A 19,110-nucleotide genomic window follows, 5' to 3' on the forward strand; every position below is an offset into this window, starting at 1 on the left:
TTCATGATGACATCACGGAGTTAGTGGATGTTCGAGACCTTGCGCTCCTCCATCTTCCGTTTGAAGATGCCCCACAGATGCTCAATAGGGTTTAGGTCTGGAGACATGCTTGGCCAGTCCATCACCTTTACCCTGAGCTTCTTTAGCAAGGCAGTGGTCGTCTTGGAGGTGTTTGGGGTTGTTTTGTCGCAATACTGCCCTGTAGCCCAGTCCCCAAAGAGAGGGGATCATGCTCTGCTTCAGTATGTCACAGTACATGTTGGCATTCATGGTTCCCTCAATGAACTGTAGCTCCCCAGTGCCTGCAGCATTAATGGCGCCCCAGACCATGACACTCCCACCACAATGCTTGACTGTAGACAAGACACACTTGTCTTTGTACTCCTCAACTGGTTGCCGCCACACCCGCTTGACACCATCTGAACCAAATAAGTTTATCTTGGTCTCATCAGACCACAGGACATGGTTCCAGTAATCCATGTCCTTAGTCTGCTTGTCTTCAGCAAACTATTTGCGGGCTTTCTTGTGCATCATCTTTAGAAGAGGCTTCCTTCTGGGACGACAGCCAAGAAGACCAATTTGATGCAGTGTGCAGTGTATGGTCTGAGCACTGACAGGCTGATCCCCGCATCCCTTTAACCTCTGCAGCAATGATACCTCTATTTCCCAAAAACAACCTCTGGATATGACGCTGGGCACGTGCACTCAACTCCTTTGGTCGATCATGGTGAGGCCTGTTCTAAATAGAACCTGTCCTGTTAAACCGCTGTATGGTCTTGGCCACCGTGCTGCAGCTCAGATTCAGGGTCTTGTCAATCTTCTTATAGCCTAGGCCCTCTTTATGTAGAGCAGAAATTCTTTTTTTCAGATCCTCAGAGTTCTTTGTCATGAGATGCCATGTTGAACTTCCAGTGACCAGTATGAGAGAGTGAGAGCAATAACATCAAATTTAACACACTTGCTTCCGATTCACACTTGAGACCTTGTAACACTAACGGGTCACATGACACCGGGGAGGGAAAATGGCTATTGGGCCCAATATAGACATTTTCACTTAGGAGTTTCCTCACTTTTGTTGCCAGCGGTTTAGACATTAACTGACAATTGCGCGGTCATGCAACGCTGTACCCAAACAAAATGTACGCCCTTTTTTTCCCACAAACAGAGCTTTCTTTTGGTGGTATTTAATCACCTCTGCGCTTTTCACTTTTTGCGATATTAGTAAAAAAAAGCGACACTTTTGAAAAAATAATATTTTTCTACTTTGACACTTAAAAAATATCCAATATATTAAATTTTTGTCAAATATTTAGGCCAAAATGTATTTAGCTACATGTCTTTGACAAAAAAATCCTCAATGAGCGTATTTTTAACCGCTTTAAGACCGGAAGATTTTACCCCATTCCTGACCAGGAAATATTTTGCGATTCGGCACTGCATTACTTTAACGGACAATTGCGCGGTGGTGCGACGCTGTACCCAAATTAAATTTATGTCATGTTTTTCCCCACAAATAGAGCTTTCTTTTGGTGGTATTTGATCACCTGTGCGATTTTTACTTTTTGCGCTATAAACAAAAAAAGAGCGACAATTTTGAAAAAATAACAATATTTTTCAAATTTGTTTATATGAAATTCCCCCCCAAAAAATGTAAAAATCAAAATTTTTTAACATTTTAGGCCAATTTGTTTTCTGCTACATATGTTTGGTAAAAACATGGTGGTGATCTGCGATTTATTTTGCGGGACTGCTACATTGCGGCAGACAGATTGGACCCCTAACTGACATTTTTGGGGGTACCAGTGACATTACTACAGTAATCAGTGCTATAAATATGCACTGTTACTGTAAAAATTACACTGGCAGGGAAGGGGTTAACTTTTATTGGTGATCAAGGGGTTAATGTATGCCTGGTGCGTACTGACGTGTGTGGAGGGGAGGGGATTGAGTGACACAGGCACGGATCACAGGTTCAGCTATGCTGAATTCTGTAATCTGTCCCTGCCTGTCACATAGGCGATCCGCCCGCTTTGTTCACACAAGCGGGCGGATCTCCTCACTCGATCCCTGATGATCGGGGAAGAGCGGCGGTGATCACCGCCTCTCCTCCCCTGGCCCGACTCCCGCTGTGTCTGAATACAGCGGGAGCGAGCCTCCGGCAGCACGCACACGCCGCCCACAAGGGGAGGAGTCCAGCGACGTAGACCTACGTCGCTGGGCGATAACGAGCCACTTCGCCGCAGTACGCTCCATGTGGTTAATGGCTGTGTGTTGAGTTATTTTGAGGGGGACAGCAAATTTACACTGTTATAAAAGCTGTACACTCACTACTTTACATTGTAGCAAAGTGTCACTCCTTCAGTGTTGTCACATGAAAAGATATAATAAAATATTTAAATGTGAGGGGTGTACTCACTTTTATAAGGTACTGTGTAATATATATATATATATATATATATATATACATACATATACACATACATATACACACACAAACACACAGTATCTCACAAAAGTGAGTACACCCCTCACATTTTTGTAAATATTTTAACTCAGTTCCAACCCCCTTTGGCTCAGGCCCTCTGCTCCCTGCACATCACCATCACTTGTAAACAAAGAGGTCTGGCTTCCTGTGTTTTCCAAGTGCACTATGGGGACAAAGGAGATGTCCGTGCTGGGGTGCAGTGTGAATGCTGACACCCCCACTGGATGATCTCCCTGCAAGTAAGAGAGGCAAAGCCATCTACAGTGTGAGGGGAGGTACTAGAGAAGAAGAGGAGTAAAAGTGAGATGTGGATGGGGGATGCTGAGCTAAGCTGCTGTGGAACAAGGCTGAACTCTGCACTCTGTGTGTAGCGCCCCCCTGAACCCTACACTGTACACGTAGCACATTCCTGAACTCTGCACTCTGTGTGTAACCTCACCTAACTCTGCACTCTGTACATAATGCACTCCTGGTATTTGATGCCCCTTTAAGACCCTCTCACTGTTACTGAAATGTTGATCAGTTTGGGGAGGGGGTTTTGGGGGGTCGTTGCTGAGTTCCTGCACCTTTCTTCTGAGAAAAAAAGCCCTATAAAAAAATATATGTATCTATCTATCTATCTATCTATATATACACAGTATATATACACACACACACACACACACATATATATATATATATATATAAACTTATTTCTTTGTTTGAACTTGCTTCTTCAGTTGTTCTCTGGTCGTAGTGCTTGATGCCGATTCTCTCTGTGCCTCCTCCTCAAAAGTGGTGATTGAGGAGTGCAGTGGCTTTTCCTCTGTGTGTCCCTCTTGCGCTGGTTGTGTGTGTGGCACTCTGAGCAACTACAGGTAGTATCGGAGTACAAAACGTAGGACTCTATACATCCCAGCAGTACAGAAAGAATGGGCAAAAAGCAGCATGGCTAGAGGACACCTGAAAAACCAATCTCTAAAGAGAAAAATTCACAGGAGATGCAGTAAAGTTGATATATAGTATTACTTTGGTTTGTGAGCATAATTTGCTCCAGAAACATGCTTATATTTCAAAGCACTCGTATATCAAAGACATTTTCCCCATAAGAAATAATGGAAAATGATTTGTTTCAATAAAACCAATTACCTGAACTTCAAAATACAGTACTGTACCTCCCCTCTCTGCCTGTCAACTCTGTCAACTCCACAATCCCCCCCTCCTGGTATCATATCTATCGTACAGTACTGTATAAACATGCCATACCCTCTGTTAAATAACATTTTGTGTCCCTGTGCCGTATATAAAAGATGCCGATTTCTACCTATACTGTATCAGAGCGTCTCCCAGTGCTCACGTGACTCCACGGCTCTTTGCTCCTCTCCTCACCTCTTCCCCAGCTGACGTCAGCGGGAGTGCTCAGCCCCGCCCCTGGGAAGAGCAGAGAGATGAGGAGTCACGTGAGTGCGTGGAGATGATCTGCATTTTTCCTATACAGCACAGGGGCACTATGTTATTTAACAGAGGGGATGGCATGCTTATACTGTACTCACCATATACAGCTAATGGAACAAATATTAAACAGAAAGCCTGCTTACTCTTTTTTTCCCTTGGTCTTCTAGAGTTTCTTTTATCTGAGTCATTTCTTCAATCTTCATGGTTGCTACTTTTAAGTCCACTTTTGCTTGTCTGTCAATGCATATTAGAAATAAATAAAGGAACTACTGATACACATTCATGCAGTCAAAATGCATTTGTGCTGTGCTTTATAACAAACTCAAAATCACATCACTGTGTGAAGGATATCTTTGTACATTACATCACTGATGACAGACAACATAATGGTCATAAATAAAAGTTTGTAAAACCTTATTAGAATTGTCACACTAAAAGGACTGCACACACTATTTTGTAGTCCTGAACACAGCATTATCTGTTGTCACACTGGTCAGCACTCCATTTTACTGGATTACTTTGATGCCGATTTACAAAACACCACTTAAGAAATACAACTGTACATACACATAATACACTGCAGTGGTACCTGAGCTGTTTCTGTAGCTGGTCATTTTCTTTTTGTTGTTCATTCACAGTATGTAGAAACTGTTGGTTTGTCTTAAAAAAAATAAAGATTTTGGAATGTAAGGAATGTAAGGAGAAATCAGGTTTTTTATTTTTATTAAAGCAATCTATTCTCTCAAACTCATTTCTGATTGGTTACTAAACTGCCTACTATATTTTGGGTCCAATTGAAGAATTGTCTTGCTATCTAGAGACATAAGACAGCTTTTGCCAGGCTTTTGTCTTATTTCCTGGTGGTATGTAGATTTTTGTGGGAAACTTTAACAGTAACCAACCAGAATCCATTGTACTTACCTGGCTTTAGTTAAGTGAATATTGCTTGGCTGCTATGGTTTACTTGTTTATGGTTTACCTGTTTAGCCAGATCTTATCAAAAATGTAAAAAGACGGTCTATAAAAGGGGCTTGGGAGAGATATTAGAACAGTACATTACTTTCATGAGTAAGCACTGAAGACAAGGAAAAGACCCAGTTAATATGAAAAAAGTGCCACGTTCAGACCTAATATAAAATGGGTAATGCTAGTCACAAAAAGTATACTACACACACACACAACATCATAAAAAGAACACTATCAGCACAGAGCACACATTAAAGTAGATTTCACTTCAGGAAATTCCACAATGCATTACCAAGATTTAACTCACCATAGTCACATAGGTTAAAAAAAAAAGCAGAAACATACTATGATAGCGCTATCTAAAACCAAAACATTTTTTGTTTTCCTTTTTGGTAGAGTAGGGGAGCGTTCAAAACCATGTCAGTTTTTTTTTTTTAAGACACTTATCTCCCTTTACTGCCTGTTCTGTAGGCTCAGTAGGAATTGGGAGAATATCTTTCCAATGTGAGCGGCATTGCTCTTGTCGCAGGAAAAAGTGTACCCACTGAAAGATTTCTACCTCATTCCTATTCCTGCGGCAACTCAAAGTTTTGGATTTAGGCAGACCATAGATTATGCAATTTTCTTGAAAATTGCTGGATTCCCCCTTTAACCTACCTAGAAGAATTTTTGTGCTAAAAGCGGTACATTGTTTTGCATGGAAATATATGGTTTTATATTTTAGGCCTGTAATTCTTAGGAATAACCCATTTAAATCTGTCCAAACAAGAGTCTAGTAGACATCCCGGGTATGACAAAGTTTGAAACACCAAATCACAAACTATAATATAATAATACATTTTATTCAATAGAATAATCAAATCAAAAACACTGAAATATGTACAAACAAGGGGTGCGATATTACTAGTCACTGTAACGACCAGTCAGGCGTTCCAGGTTGACAACGCCAACAGCATGACGTCCAGATCTGTTCACAGCCATTGATGGTGTTTGGTAACTCAGAAAGATTTGGCAACTTTCCAAATAAAGTCTGCATGAATCAAAGGCTTGTCACTCTTTTTTTTTGATCAGAAAGTAGGCATTCCACAAACATTGCTCAATAAGATGTCTGAAGATCTTCTTATAGTATTTTTTTTTTGCTGCTTCCTCATAGATGGGTAGAATGTCATTGCTTGGTCGGCTCTGTCGACACCTCCCATGGTGTTGTTGTAGTCTATCACTACTTGTGGCTTCATGACTTCTTTCCCACCTTTTGTGCATACCATAAACAGTGGAGGTGTTATGCACTGTACTCATTAGGCACACATCTTTCTTGTCCTTCCATCGCAGTGCCATCATTTTGCCTTTCTGCAAGGCAACCATTTCTCCTGTCTTGAGCTTCTTTTTGCCAAACATTGGTGGCATGTCGTGCCAGTTAGCCCTTACGGTTCCATAGGCATCAGTTTTGTTGTGCAGTAGAACCTCAAAGTTCAGGAGATGTATAAAAGTTGTCTGTTGTTACACAATAGCCCTGATTTAGCAATGGCGCGATTAGTGAAAGAACAGAAGATGTTGCCATTCCATAATTACTGTAATTTTCATCAAATTTTTTTTCTTTTCAAGTGTATATCACTGAATTCCAAATGTAGCCAGTTGACGATTCGCACAGCATGTAGGATTTTACACCAAATCGTGCCCTCTTTGATGCAACGTATTGCACCCGGCTGAGCCTTCCCTTGTAGGCCATTAGACTTTCATCTATGCTGATGTCTCTTTCTGGCACATAGCTTCGTTGAAAATTCTGAAGAATCATTAGATATACTTCCCAAATTTTTTTTAGTTTTGGTGCAGGATGAGTAGTTTCATCAAATTCTTCATTATTTTCAAAGTGGAGATATTTAATTATGAGCGAAAATCGGTATTTTGACATGACCGTGCCAAAGAATGGAGTGTCAAATATTGTATTGGTTGTCCAATACCACATCTGCAGGGGTTTCCCCACCACTCCCTGAAGAGTTATTAGGCCCAGAAATTTCCAAAGGTCATCTTTGGTCAGTGGTTATCACTTTCTGCATCTTGAAAACCTCCGATGTGTAGCGCATTGTTGGTCTTTGTACCGGTTGGTCTCGGTAACAATTTATTCAATAACCTAATCCGTCAAAAATAATTGGAGGTATGCCAAGGGGTTGTCATGGTCAACATCAACTTTCCTACCAGGTGCTCCTGTAAATTAGAATCTTGGGGGTGCTGCCTGATCCGTACCACAGTCAATAGAGCACCAAGTCCTCACATCACGGAGCTCAGTGGCAGAACCGTCGCTGTCGTCACCTTCCGTACCCGATGACAAATTTTCCCACAAAACGCTATCGCTCAGTTCTTCAACTAACTCCATTTCACTGTTTTCCAGTTCATCTAAAAGCGCTTTTGCGCAAAAAGAACGCTTTTTGGACGCCATGGTCGTTCTCAATTTTCCAGGCACAAAGAACTGGAAAAGCACAGGCAGGGCACTGGAAAAGTCACCATTTGAAATGGCATAATACAGTGTAATCCATTAGGATAACAACTTTGTATCATGTCATTTATTTAATTTACTTTTTTGAAATTGCTGCCGGTTCCACCCCCCTGCGTCGCGACGCTCGCAGGGAAGGGAACCGGAAGACAGGTGCCGGCATCTGCTGAGCACACAGCGGGAGGATAGCGTAAGGATGCCTGGAGGATGGCTGGGGAGGATGGCGGGGGATCGCAGGGGAAGGGGAGTTTGATTGTGGGGTAATCCCGAGTGTGGCTCGGGGTTACAGATTTTGGTACTCTATATTAACCCTGAGCCACACTAGGGAGGTTAACACAGTCAGTGATGTTGGCAGAATTCCTCCTGCAGCACTATTGTATTCTGCCTGTGGGGAGCCTTCCCTACTGGCAGAACACAATGATTAGTGTTGCAAGCTACAGCCGGCGGCACTAATTGTTCATGAAAAACCCAACAGGCTGGTTGTACAAAGTTGATCGATAGAATGACCACACATGGTTCGAAATTCGGCTGGTTCCTGCTGGACTGGCTTAATTTTGATCCATGTATGGCCAGCTTTAGGCCTCATGCACACTGGAAGTTATAAAAATGCCAGTAATGTTAGCTGTAGAAACCTGTAGCTGTAGAATGAGTTTTGCAGCAGCGTTTTTCAGCATTTTTTACCCCCTTTTTTTTTAGCATAACTATAATCAAACAAAAAGCTTATGGCTCAAAACACACTGATAAAACACAGAATATCCGCATTTTTTTAGCGTTTTTAATTTTTTTTATCAGAGTTAGATTGTTTTTACATCTGAAAAACTCCTCTTAAAACCCACTATTTCTGTTTTTTTTTCCAGCCAGAAAATGCCTCTGCCAAAAAACGCTGATATCAGCCTATGTGTGCATGGACACATAGGATAACATGCTGGGGTGTTTACTGGATGAAAAAAATGCCTGAAGCTTAAAACAGCAGCTGTAAAAAATGTCCAGTGTGCATGAGGCCCTACACTTTCTTTCTTTGTGACAAAGCTGATCAGGACAATAAAGCTGGATACACACTATACAATTGTCTTTAGATTTTTTCCTTTAGATTTACTAAAACCTAATATGAGGTCAAACCTAAACACTTTCAATTTATAGACAATCAGGCAGGCTCTTGCAATACATAGTTGAAAGTAAATCTAAAGGAAATATAACAACAAAAGTTGTATAATGTGTATCCAGCTTTAGAGAGATGAATCTCACTAAAGCTGGATACACACTATCCAACTTTTGTGGTTAGATTTCCTTCAGATTTACCTTTTCTATGTAGTGCAAGGGCCTGCCAGATTGCATACAAATTGAAAGTGTTTGAGTATGACCTCATATTATATGGTTTTGGTAAATCTAAAGGAAAAAGTCTTCACAAAATCTTATAGTGTGTATGGCCCATATCCATAACAGAGATAACAGACAGCAACAAAAACCTATCAATGGTTCTAAATTCTTATCACACTATACAAATCTAAAAAAAAGGTTTTGCTTTTAGTTCCTATCTAAGTAACACAACACCAGCAATGTGGAAGCAAATGACACAGTAAAAGAAGGGCCCTTTCACACAGGCTTTCTGCCCGGCGGACTCCGTTTTGCTCAGTGGGGATCGATCCGCTGTCCCCACTGTGCAGGTGGATGACAATTCCGTCTCCGCTCTCTGAACTGAGACGGACCTGTCAGATCCCCGCTCTCCTTTATGGGGGATCGGATGAAAACAGACCGCCTGTCCATTTTCATCCAATCCGATCCTTCAGACGGATGGAATATAGGGTTTCCATCCGTCTGGATTTCACGGACAGGATCGGATCAGATAGCAGGTGTCAGGGGACATGTCACCGCTGACATCCGCTGCTCCATAGGGGTGCATGGAGCATCTGATCAGGTCCGCCTGAAAAACAGGACAGGCAGAGCTGATCGCAAAGCCCGTGTGAAAGGGCCCGAACACTTCATAATTATACATTCCCCCGGGGGGGAATGTCAGTTAGGACAGGTGCTACTAATACAACAACATAATCAGACTTATAGGAATTTGATTCTTCAAGTAATGTGTATCTTAATTCACAGCTTGCTTGTATCACAATGGGTGCAGGAGCTCTGCAGACAAAATATTATACAGGTGCACTGTAGAGACACAGGATTGAAGTGTTCTAATGAAGAGCTATATCCTCTATCTAAGCCATCATCATGCAACATTTTTAAATAGTGTAAGATTTTTTCCCTCCTTCCATTAAATGGGATTTTCACTTGTAATGGATGGCAATGCTACTGAGGATTGCTGGAGTGGGGGGTATTGTGTTCTGGATTGCTATGCACCTGGATGGTTGTTAACCCTCTGTACCAGGGGAACCGTGAGTCTAATCAGCTGAACTTTCCTCACTATCCAGCAGAGAAGCTTGATGCTGTGAAATTACCATAGCAGCTGGAAATAGAGCTTTACTATATCAGTATGTTCCCACATGGCAAGTTCTCATCTGTAGTGGATACCTGCATTTAGGCTTCTGGCTGTGTTGCTGCTTTATTTCCATGTCAAAGCCTCAAAGCCTGTTGTTTCCTCCTTGGGATATGCATGTTCTATGAAGCTATTATTAACATGGAACTGACATTTGCATGCTCATAGTCTGTGGTTATTATAGGGTTGATACTACTGTAGTCCATGGTTGCGTCTATTTTCATGGCTTAATTATGGAGCACAGTGCTCTAATTAGCCGCGATTTCATCTTCAGTTGTGATTTGAAACTATAGGTGTGAAATACGGATAAAGCATATTTTCTCCTTTTTTCATGCTCAATCTCTATACAACTGATTTTCATCAGCCTGTGGAGTATTTTGTGTGATGTCATGTTTATCCATCCTGAATGCTGACATGAGACTGTTTGCACATTGCAAAATTGTAACTTGCCTACATGCTTCGAGCTTCAATATTTTGGTAGTGTCCTGCCTTTGTATTTAATGCCTGATGTACACTGCAGTTCACATCCCAGATAGTCTGGGAGGTGACAATGTTGTCCCAAGATTTTATATACAGAGTTGGATAGTGTTAGGTTGCAGCTCACATTTAAAGAGGACTTCCAAGTATGAAAGTTTTATACATAGCTTGGACCAATGTAAATATACTGTTAAAAAAAATTAAAGAAACACTTTTTAATCAGAGTATAGCATCAAGTCAAATAAACTCCTGTGATATTGATCTGGTCATTTAAGTAGCAGATGGGGTTGTTAATTTCATTAACACCAAAGCAGCTGAAAATGATTAACAACAGGTGCGCTAGATGGGCAACAATGCGAGGACCTCTAAAACAGGAATGGTTTTACAGGTAGAGGCCACTGACATTTGTTTTCCCTGATCATCTTTTCTGCCTGTTTTTCACTAGCTTTGCATTTGGCTAGGGTCAGTGTCATTACTGGTAACATGAGGCGATACCTGGACCCTATAGAGGTTGCACAGGCAGTCCAACTCCTCCAGGATGGCACATCAATACGTGCCATTGCCAGAAGGTTTGCTGTGTCTCCCAGCACAGTCTCAACAGCATGGAGAAGATTCCAGGAGACAGGAAGTTACTCTAGGAGAGCTGGACAGGGCCGTGGAAGGTCCTTAACCCATCAGCGGGTATCTGCTCCTTCGTGCAAGGAGGAACAGGATGAGCACTGCCAGAGCCCTTCAAAATTACCTCCAGCAGACCACTGGTGTGAATGTCTCTGACCAAACAATCAGAAACAGACTTCATGAGGGCGGCCTGAGGGCCCAATGTCCTCTAGTGGGCCCTGTGCTCACTGCCTGGCACCATGGAGCTCAATTGGCATTTGCCATTGAACACCAAAATTGGCAGGTCCACCACTGGCGCCCTGTGCTTTTCACAGATGAGAGCAGGTTCACCCTGAGCACATGTGACAGACGTGAAAGGGTCTGGAGAAGCAGTGTAGAACGTTATGCTGCCTGTAAAATCGTTCAGCATTACTGGTTTGGCGGTGGGTCAGTGATGGTCTGGGTAGGCATATTCATGGAGGGATGAACAGACCTCTACAGGCTAGACAATGGCACCCTGATCGCTATTCGGGATGTATCAAGATGAAATCCTTAGACCCATTGTCAGACCCTACGCTGGTGCAGTGGGTCCTGGGTTCCCCCTGGTGCACAACAATGCCCGGCCTTATGTGACAAGAGTATACAGCCAGTTTCTGGAGGAAGAAGGCATTGATACCATTGAATGACACCCATGCTCGCCTTACATAAATCCAATAGAACACTTCTGGGACATTATGTTTCGGTCCATCCGACGCCAGGTTGCCCCTCATTCTGTTCAGGAGCTCAGTGATGCCCTGGTCCAGATCCGATTTTTCACTTTGATTTTCGGGGTGTCTTTGAATTCAGTCCTCTGTGTTCTGTTCCCACATGAAGGCAAATGAAGGTATAACTAATAATAGCTTTGTTACTTCCTACCTTCATATCCAAGCAGTGGGGCAGACCGGACCGGCAGATTGCTCAGGTTAGATGGATCCAGACTTAGGCATGAGGATGAAATCAACGTGGGTTTATTCAGTCCAGATACAACAATAGACGGTGATACAATACTGTTCTGTAGTAGTGGTATCAATACTGTCCTGTTGGTGTCTATCCTGAAACTGCTGGTCAAAAACTGATGCCTTCACAAGCCCAAAAATGTGGAGTGTCCAGTCACACAGTCATGAGGCACTTAAGATGGCTGCCAGACGTGATAAGGACTGACCTGCCTGAAACCACACCCATAATAGAACAACTTTACTAACAAGAACAGAGGCGTGCAGCATGCGAATTCTGGCCAGCAGATGGCAGCAGTACACAATGCATAGAAAACAACATGGTGAAAGAAAGATTGATAATGCAATGTACAAATAACTATGAAGAGAACAGCACACTCCCCGTCTGAAATTTCCTGTGGAGATTTCACTAAGACGAATGTCCATGAAATATGATACAAACCTGCAACAAAGAACATGTTAAAATGCAATGAACATAGTCGGGTTCCCTGACTCGTAGTGGAGTAGATCCATGAAGTTCAAGTTCGGTACTTTTCATCCTTCAGGAACGTTCTCGATGGGTAATATTAAAAGGAATTCATTAATTGGCCTTGCAAACGTTTTAAGCTCGCCCTTCCTGAAGATCTTCAACTTCACCTTTCGGACCTTGCCATCCTTGCTAGGAAAGACCTTTGTAATTAGTCCCATAGGCCAGGCAATCCTTTCTGATTGTTGCTCCTTCATCAATACGAGGTCTCCTTCTTTCAAGTTTGGTTTTTGATGTTGCCATTTTCTCCTTCCTTGAAGAATATTGAGATACTCTTTTCGCCATCTGTTCCAGAAGTAATCTGCCAGGTGTTGTACACGTTTCCAGTGTTTTTGGTAGATATTCCCATGAATAAATTCTCCACTAGGCATTAGCATATTGTCATTTTTTTGGGTAAGTAGAATAGCCGGAGTCAGTATGGCTGGTGTTTCAGGATCCATAGACACTGGCACAAGGGGTCTTGAATTGATAATAGCTGAAACTTCAGCAAGAAGAGTGACAAGAGTCTCGTGTGTAAGTCTTGAAGAGTTTACATCCATCAACATAGAATTTAAGATGTTGCGTGAGATCCCGATCATTCTCTCCCAAGAACCCCCCATTTGGGAACTATGAGGATTAAAAATCCAGGTGCAACCTTTCTCCGCCAACTGATCTTGAATAGGCTTAGTGTCGATGTTCAGCTCTCTACAGGCTCAGATGAAGTTACCTCCTTGGTCTGACCTCAACTGTTTCACTGGTCCTCTGATTGCAAAGAACCGTCTTAAGGCATTAATGAGGCTGGATGTGTCCATAGATTCTATCACCTCTATGTGAACGGCTCGCACACTAATGCAAGTAAATAGCACAGCCCAACGTTTACTGTTTGCATGACGCCACGGGTTCTACGTGCGGACAACATCCATGGTCCAAAAACGTCCAGGCCAGTGTAGGTGAAGGGCGGTTCTGTACATAGTCTATCCACAGGCAAGTCAGCCATTTGTTGGTGTAGCTGTTTTCCTCTCGCTTTACGACAGTGCACACAGTCATGCAGTAGCTGGGCTACACGTTTCTTCATACCTATAATCCAAAGACCTGCAGACCTTAACTTGCCCTCAGTGATTTGTCTGCCCTGGTGTTCAGCCTTTTTGTGATAGTGTCGGATCAGCAGCGTGGTGATATGATGTTTGCTGGGAATAATGACAGGATTTTGTTCCGCAACTCCTAGGTGGGCTTGATTCAAACGACCACCGACTCTGAGCAGGCCCAAACTGTCCATAATTGGATTTAAGTTAGCAAGAGGACTTTTTATTGGAATCTGTTGTCTGTTGTTCAAGCACTTCCATTCTACGTTAAATTCCCCCTGCTGGACATGACGTATTATGAGAGACTCGCTATGAGAAATGTCCTCAGCAGAGAACGGTTTATGGCAGACATGCCGACCATGACAATCTTTATCTACCTGAGTACGACGAGTCTCATCCAACTGGAGAAATGTTCAAAGCGATGACAGTCAAGGCTGGAGGTCTGTCTTGTTTCAGTGACTAATGCACTAACTTCAGCGAGGATTTCTGGATCATTATCCGGATCCTGGATGCTGAAAACTTCCTGTACAAATTCGTCAATTGGATTCACTCCATGGGCTGTATCCAGGTAGCACAGCCTGATCAGACGAGGGTCTCTTTTTGCAAGCTCTAGTTCCATGAGCAGGTCACTCAAATCCTGAAGCTTATGGACATCCTTAAGATTGATCTTTGGGACGTTCTGCAGTCTCTTGAATAGAGCTTTCTCTATTGCTTCTGCACTGCCAAAAGGTACGTTCGAGTCTCTGCCAGGCGGCAGCAAGACCTGCTTCTGATTGTCCCACATAGACAGTTCTGAGGCTCTTGATACGATTTGTGGAGCCTGGGCCTAGCCATTTGTTCAGGAGGTTGAGCTCCTGCTCTGCGGTTAGGTTGAGGTTGGCAATGGCGGCCTTGAAGGTTGCCTTCCAAGCTCTGTAGCTTTCTGCACGGTCATCAAATTTTGCGAGACTTGTGTTAATTAGCTCTCTGCTCGCCATAAACCTGGCAAACTCAGACATATCTGATTTCTCACTACTTGTTGCCACGACAACTTGTGATGCTGCCAGGGTGTATAGGCTGTGTGGCGTGAAAGGGTGAGATGCTTCCGGGTAGAATGATGTTGCTGCAGGGTTGAGCTGTGATATAGCCTCTGTAGGTTGTGATGACTGCTGCTTGAGCTGTGGGGGTAGGCCAGGAAACACCGGATAGCCTTTTTGCTGTAATAACTGTCCTTGAGAAGGCACATCTGGGTGAATATCATCAGGTTGCTCAGGCGCTGTGAGTGGCACTGGCACTGTAGGCAGAGTTGGCTTGGAAGTTTTGGTGTAGTCGGCTTGGACGGTACTGCATACTGGTGGTGGTGCAGATAACTGTTCCAGTACATAGTCGCTGGTGCTATCAGCCGGATCGTCTATCTCCTGTGGTGGCGAGCAGACTGGATCAAGACCTTGGCTCAATGCTTGCTCAAGTAGTCTTACTTTAGCTAATGCAATTTTCTCTTCCATCTTTGATTCAAGAATCTTTATTCGAGCCTCCACTTCTGCCCTCTTGGCCTCCGCCCCTGCTTCTACCCTCTTGGCATCTGCCTCTGCTTCAGCCCTCTTGGCCTCCGCCTCTGCTCTTTTAGCCTCTGCTTCTGCTCTTGCAAGAGCTTCTTTTTCAGTGAAGGAATGTCTCGCTTTGGATTGCTCTGCCTCTAGTAATCTGTCGCTTAGGGCTGAGCTTCTTGAGCACGATGATCTGTATGACCAAGAGGAATGTTTAGATGAATTTGATCTGTGTGATCTAGTTTCTTGAAAATGGGAGATACGGAGTTCCGCTGTATCTTTAGCACGCAGCACCGTGGTGTCTCTTTGTCTGTCTATTGATTCTGCCTTGTTCAGTTCTGAAAGGGCTTCATCATTATTAGCATCTTTTAGAAAGGTTATATACCTTCTGGACAGTCTCTTGTATCTTTCATGAGCTGTGTTCAGCCGCCTGACGGCAACTTGTAAGCTTGTGGCATCACCAGAGGATTTAAGTCCTGGCATGAGGGAGGAAATTCGTTCACATAGCTCTTCCATGTTATCGCATAGCTCGTCTTTTGTGGTTTGATAGTTTTCCCTGACCTTATTGTCGGTTATAGGGGGCGTCTAAGGCGCACGACTTGGTCTGCTGGAAGTGTGGGTTCTGCTTCCTGTTCTTCATAATGATCAGTATCAGGCTGCATTAGCTTTGTTTCATCACTGGGGAACTGTGCGAGGTCTTTTCGGTCATTTTGATTTAAGGTGCGCTGTCTCTTTAAGAAAATAAACTTTTGAATTGGGGGCTGAAAATTTCAGTGCGGCTGCGCTGAGGCACCCTGGCAAGGTTCTTCAGGTGTTTTGAGTGAATTGAGGGGTTTAGTTAGAGAGGGACCCTGCGTGCGTTAACAATTCTTCTGCTACGCGAGCAAAGGTTAATATGGGATATAGAAAATGGCTTGATGAGTTGAGGAGGACTTCCAGGCGACAGTAAAGATACTGTGGACACGCAGTGCTTGCCCTTAGACTTGTGGAACATGCACTGTAGCCAGGCAGATTTGCTGCAAGTGGGCCTGTTGCTAAGGAGATTCCTGAGTGTGGTATAGGACTCTGAGGGAATCTGTGGCTAGGGTGTGGACATTAAGGCAGCTTTTGACTGTTCTGTCCCCACATGAAGGTGAATGAAGGTATAACTGATAATAGCTGTGTGACTTCCTACCTTCGTATCCAAGCAGTGGGGCAGACCGGACCGGCAGATTAGTCAGGTTAGATGGATCCAGACTTAGGCATGAGGATAAAAATCAACGTGGGTTTATTCAATCCAGATACAACAATAGACGGTGATACAATACTGTTCTGTTGATGTCTATCCTGAAGCTAACTGCTGGTCAAAAACCGATGCCTTCACAAGCCCAAAAATGTGGAGTGTCCAGTCACACAGCCATGAGGCACTGAAGATGGCTGCCGGACGTGATAAGGACTGACCTGCCTGAAACTACGCCCATAATAGAAAAACTTTACTAACAAGAACAGAGGCGTGCAGCATGCAAATTCTGGCCAGCAGATGGCAGCAGTACACAATGTATAGAAAACAACATGGTGAAAGAAAGATCGATAATGCAATGTACAAATAACTATGAGGAGAACAGCACACTCTGTAGGTTGATCACTTTCATTTCCATCAAACGATGTGGCATCCTTTCATTCCCAACACATTTTCCAGTCTATATCAATATAGATATTCAGCATAATATTTTTCCCCATTGAGATCTAATGTGTCTTCAAACTGTTCCTTTAATTTTGTTGAGCAGTTTATGTATATACAATACCTGGCCAATGCCCCTGGAAGCTGGAAATAAAAAAGTAGACACCACAACTCCAGTGGTCTCCACTTACTTCCGGGTTCCATGCTAGCGCTATGAATTCTGAACATAGGAGGTTGGCTGCTAAGCACCAGTGCCATTTAGAAAATGCTGGGCCAATATAAAAATATCCCATACCTGAAATTCATCTTTAAGTTTTTTTGTACTGTGTGATTTAATAAAGTGTATTTTGATACCTGTTTCTTATGCCATTTCCAGTTATTTTTCTTTCATATACTGCTTAGTTTGGGACAGTGGTTTCCACACACAAGATACTTTATATTCCATTCAAAGGATTTTTGTGTAGGAATGTTTTATGTGTTTTGTTAAAGAATATGTTCACATTTTGGAATATGTAACATGTTCCAGTAGTTGCAGCCTCTCACCCCCCCCCCCCCCCCCGTGACAGTGACAGTGAATTTCTCCCGCTGCCTGCTGTCAGTATTTGAAGATAACCCGGCAGTGCAGGGCTCCACCCACATAGTCGTGTCGTTCATTCACAGTTTGAATGACTTAAAACTATACCATCAGTCTGTGTGGCTTATGGCTTAAAGTTCTGAATGGACTGCAAGGTCACTGATCAGCGGCCTTGTAGTTCATTCATAAGCCCTTCCGCTTGTAAACAGCCAATCTGTATGCAAGTTCCAGCTGAAAGCAGCATGGCTTGTTTGCAGGAGTCTGGCATTCTACCCCTGATCCACTGATCATGGGTGCAAGGCTTTTCAGGCTCCTTAGGGAAAAAATATTAATAGCACATTTTCTTTCCTGCAAAAATATGTGCATTCATTATTTTTTCCCAATAGGTGAACCTATCTTAAGATGTCCACTTGTGCCTAGCTCTTTCAGGTAGTCTCTTTGGAATCTCTGCTATCACCTGAATTAATTGTCCACCTAAAAGTATGTTATGCTGAACCTCAATGTCCCCTAACAGTTTCAGTCCGATGGAAAAATGGAAGACTGGTTGAACAATGTTTTCTATTACTCTGAGCTGTGGTTGTAAACCGAATCCTGAAACACATTATTCCTTGCACAAGGGAGCACAATACTTGAGTATGTGCCGACAATTCACTCACCATCCACCTTCGTGACATCCAAACAAATTATAACACAACCACAATTCAAATTAACTAAGGGAAGAGAGAAGCAATGAAAGCTGCATATGATTCAGAGCTCCTGCAGTCAACTAATCAGGCACAGTCACTGCATAACTGAATCACCTTGATGGCTTATCTTCTGCCAAGAAATGGAAGTTAATTCAGAAAGCTAATGATACTAACAGCAGCTTTAACCCCAATTATTTCATTCATCCTAGCTCATAATAATTGAAAAATGGGTGGCAGAAAACAAATACAGAGCCTGAGTGACACTTTGCAGTTGTATTATACAAGGTTCTAGTGAATTTATAGTAAGTTGCAAAGATGAACTATACAGCTATGCGATTCATTTTCACAGCACGCAAATTCTCATTACGATGAAGGGTGTAACTTGTGCTTTGGTGTATGGAGTGCTTTATTATTAAACACTTTGTGGCTATATACAGTCAGATCCATAAATATTGGGACATTGACACAATTCTAATCTGTTTGGCTATATACTTCACCACAATGGGTTTGAAATTAAACAAACAAGATGTACTTTAACTGTAGACTTTCAGCTTTAATTGGAGGGTATTTACATCCAAATCAGATGAAAGGTGTAGGAATTACAACAGTTTGTATATGTGCCTCCCACTTTTTAAGGAACCAAAAGTAATGGGACAGATTAACAATCATAAATCAAACTTTTAATTTTTAATACTTGGTTGCAAATCCTTTGCAGTCAATTACAGCCTTAAGTCTGGAACACATAGACATCACCAGACGCTGGGTTCCATCCCTGGTGATGCTCTGCCAGGCCTCTACTGCAACTGTCATCAGTTCCTGCTTGTTCTTGGGGCATTTTCCCTTCAGTTTTGTCTTTAGCAAGTGAAATGAATGCTCAATCGGATTCAGGTCAGGTGATTGACTTGGCCATTGCATAACATTCCACTTCTTTCCCTTTGCTTTCGCAGTATGCTTCGGTCATTGCCCATCTGCACTGTAAAGCGCCGTCCAATGAGTTCTGAAGCATTTGGCTTAATATGATTTGGATGTAAATACCCTCAAATTAAAGCTGAAAGTCTGCAGTTAAAGCACATCTTGTTTGTTTAATTTCAAATCCATTGTAGTGGTGTATAGAGCCCAAAAGATTAGAATTGTGTAGATGTTCCAATATTTATGG

General features: G+C 42.8%; 1 protein-coding gene across 2 annotated transcripts in view; it reads right to left on the bottom strand.

Moving 5' to 3' along the window:
• SCLT1 (sodium channel and clathrin linker 1) overlaps positions 1-19,110 on the bottom strand; it is a 365,290-nt gene that overhangs the window by 162,189 nt on the left and 183,991 nt on the right. For both annotated transcript variants that reach the window (XM_082270326.1, XM_082270327.1), the window contains exons 10-11: positions 4,509-4,579; positions 4,063-4,153 (exon numbers count right to left, since the gene is read on the bottom strand). In XM_082270326.1, coding sequence (XP_082126452.1) covers positions 4,063-4,153; positions 4,509-4,579 — 162 coding nt within the window. The remainder of the gene's footprint in view (positions 1-4,062; positions 4,154-4,508; positions 4,580-19,110) is intronic.

Source organism: Pelophylax lessonae (assembly GCF_965119305.1).
Source record: "Pelophylax lessonae genome assembly, chromosome: 1".
Taxonomy (NCBI): Eukaryota; Metazoa; Chordata; class Amphibia; order Anura; family Ranidae; genus Pelophylax; species Pelophylax lessonae.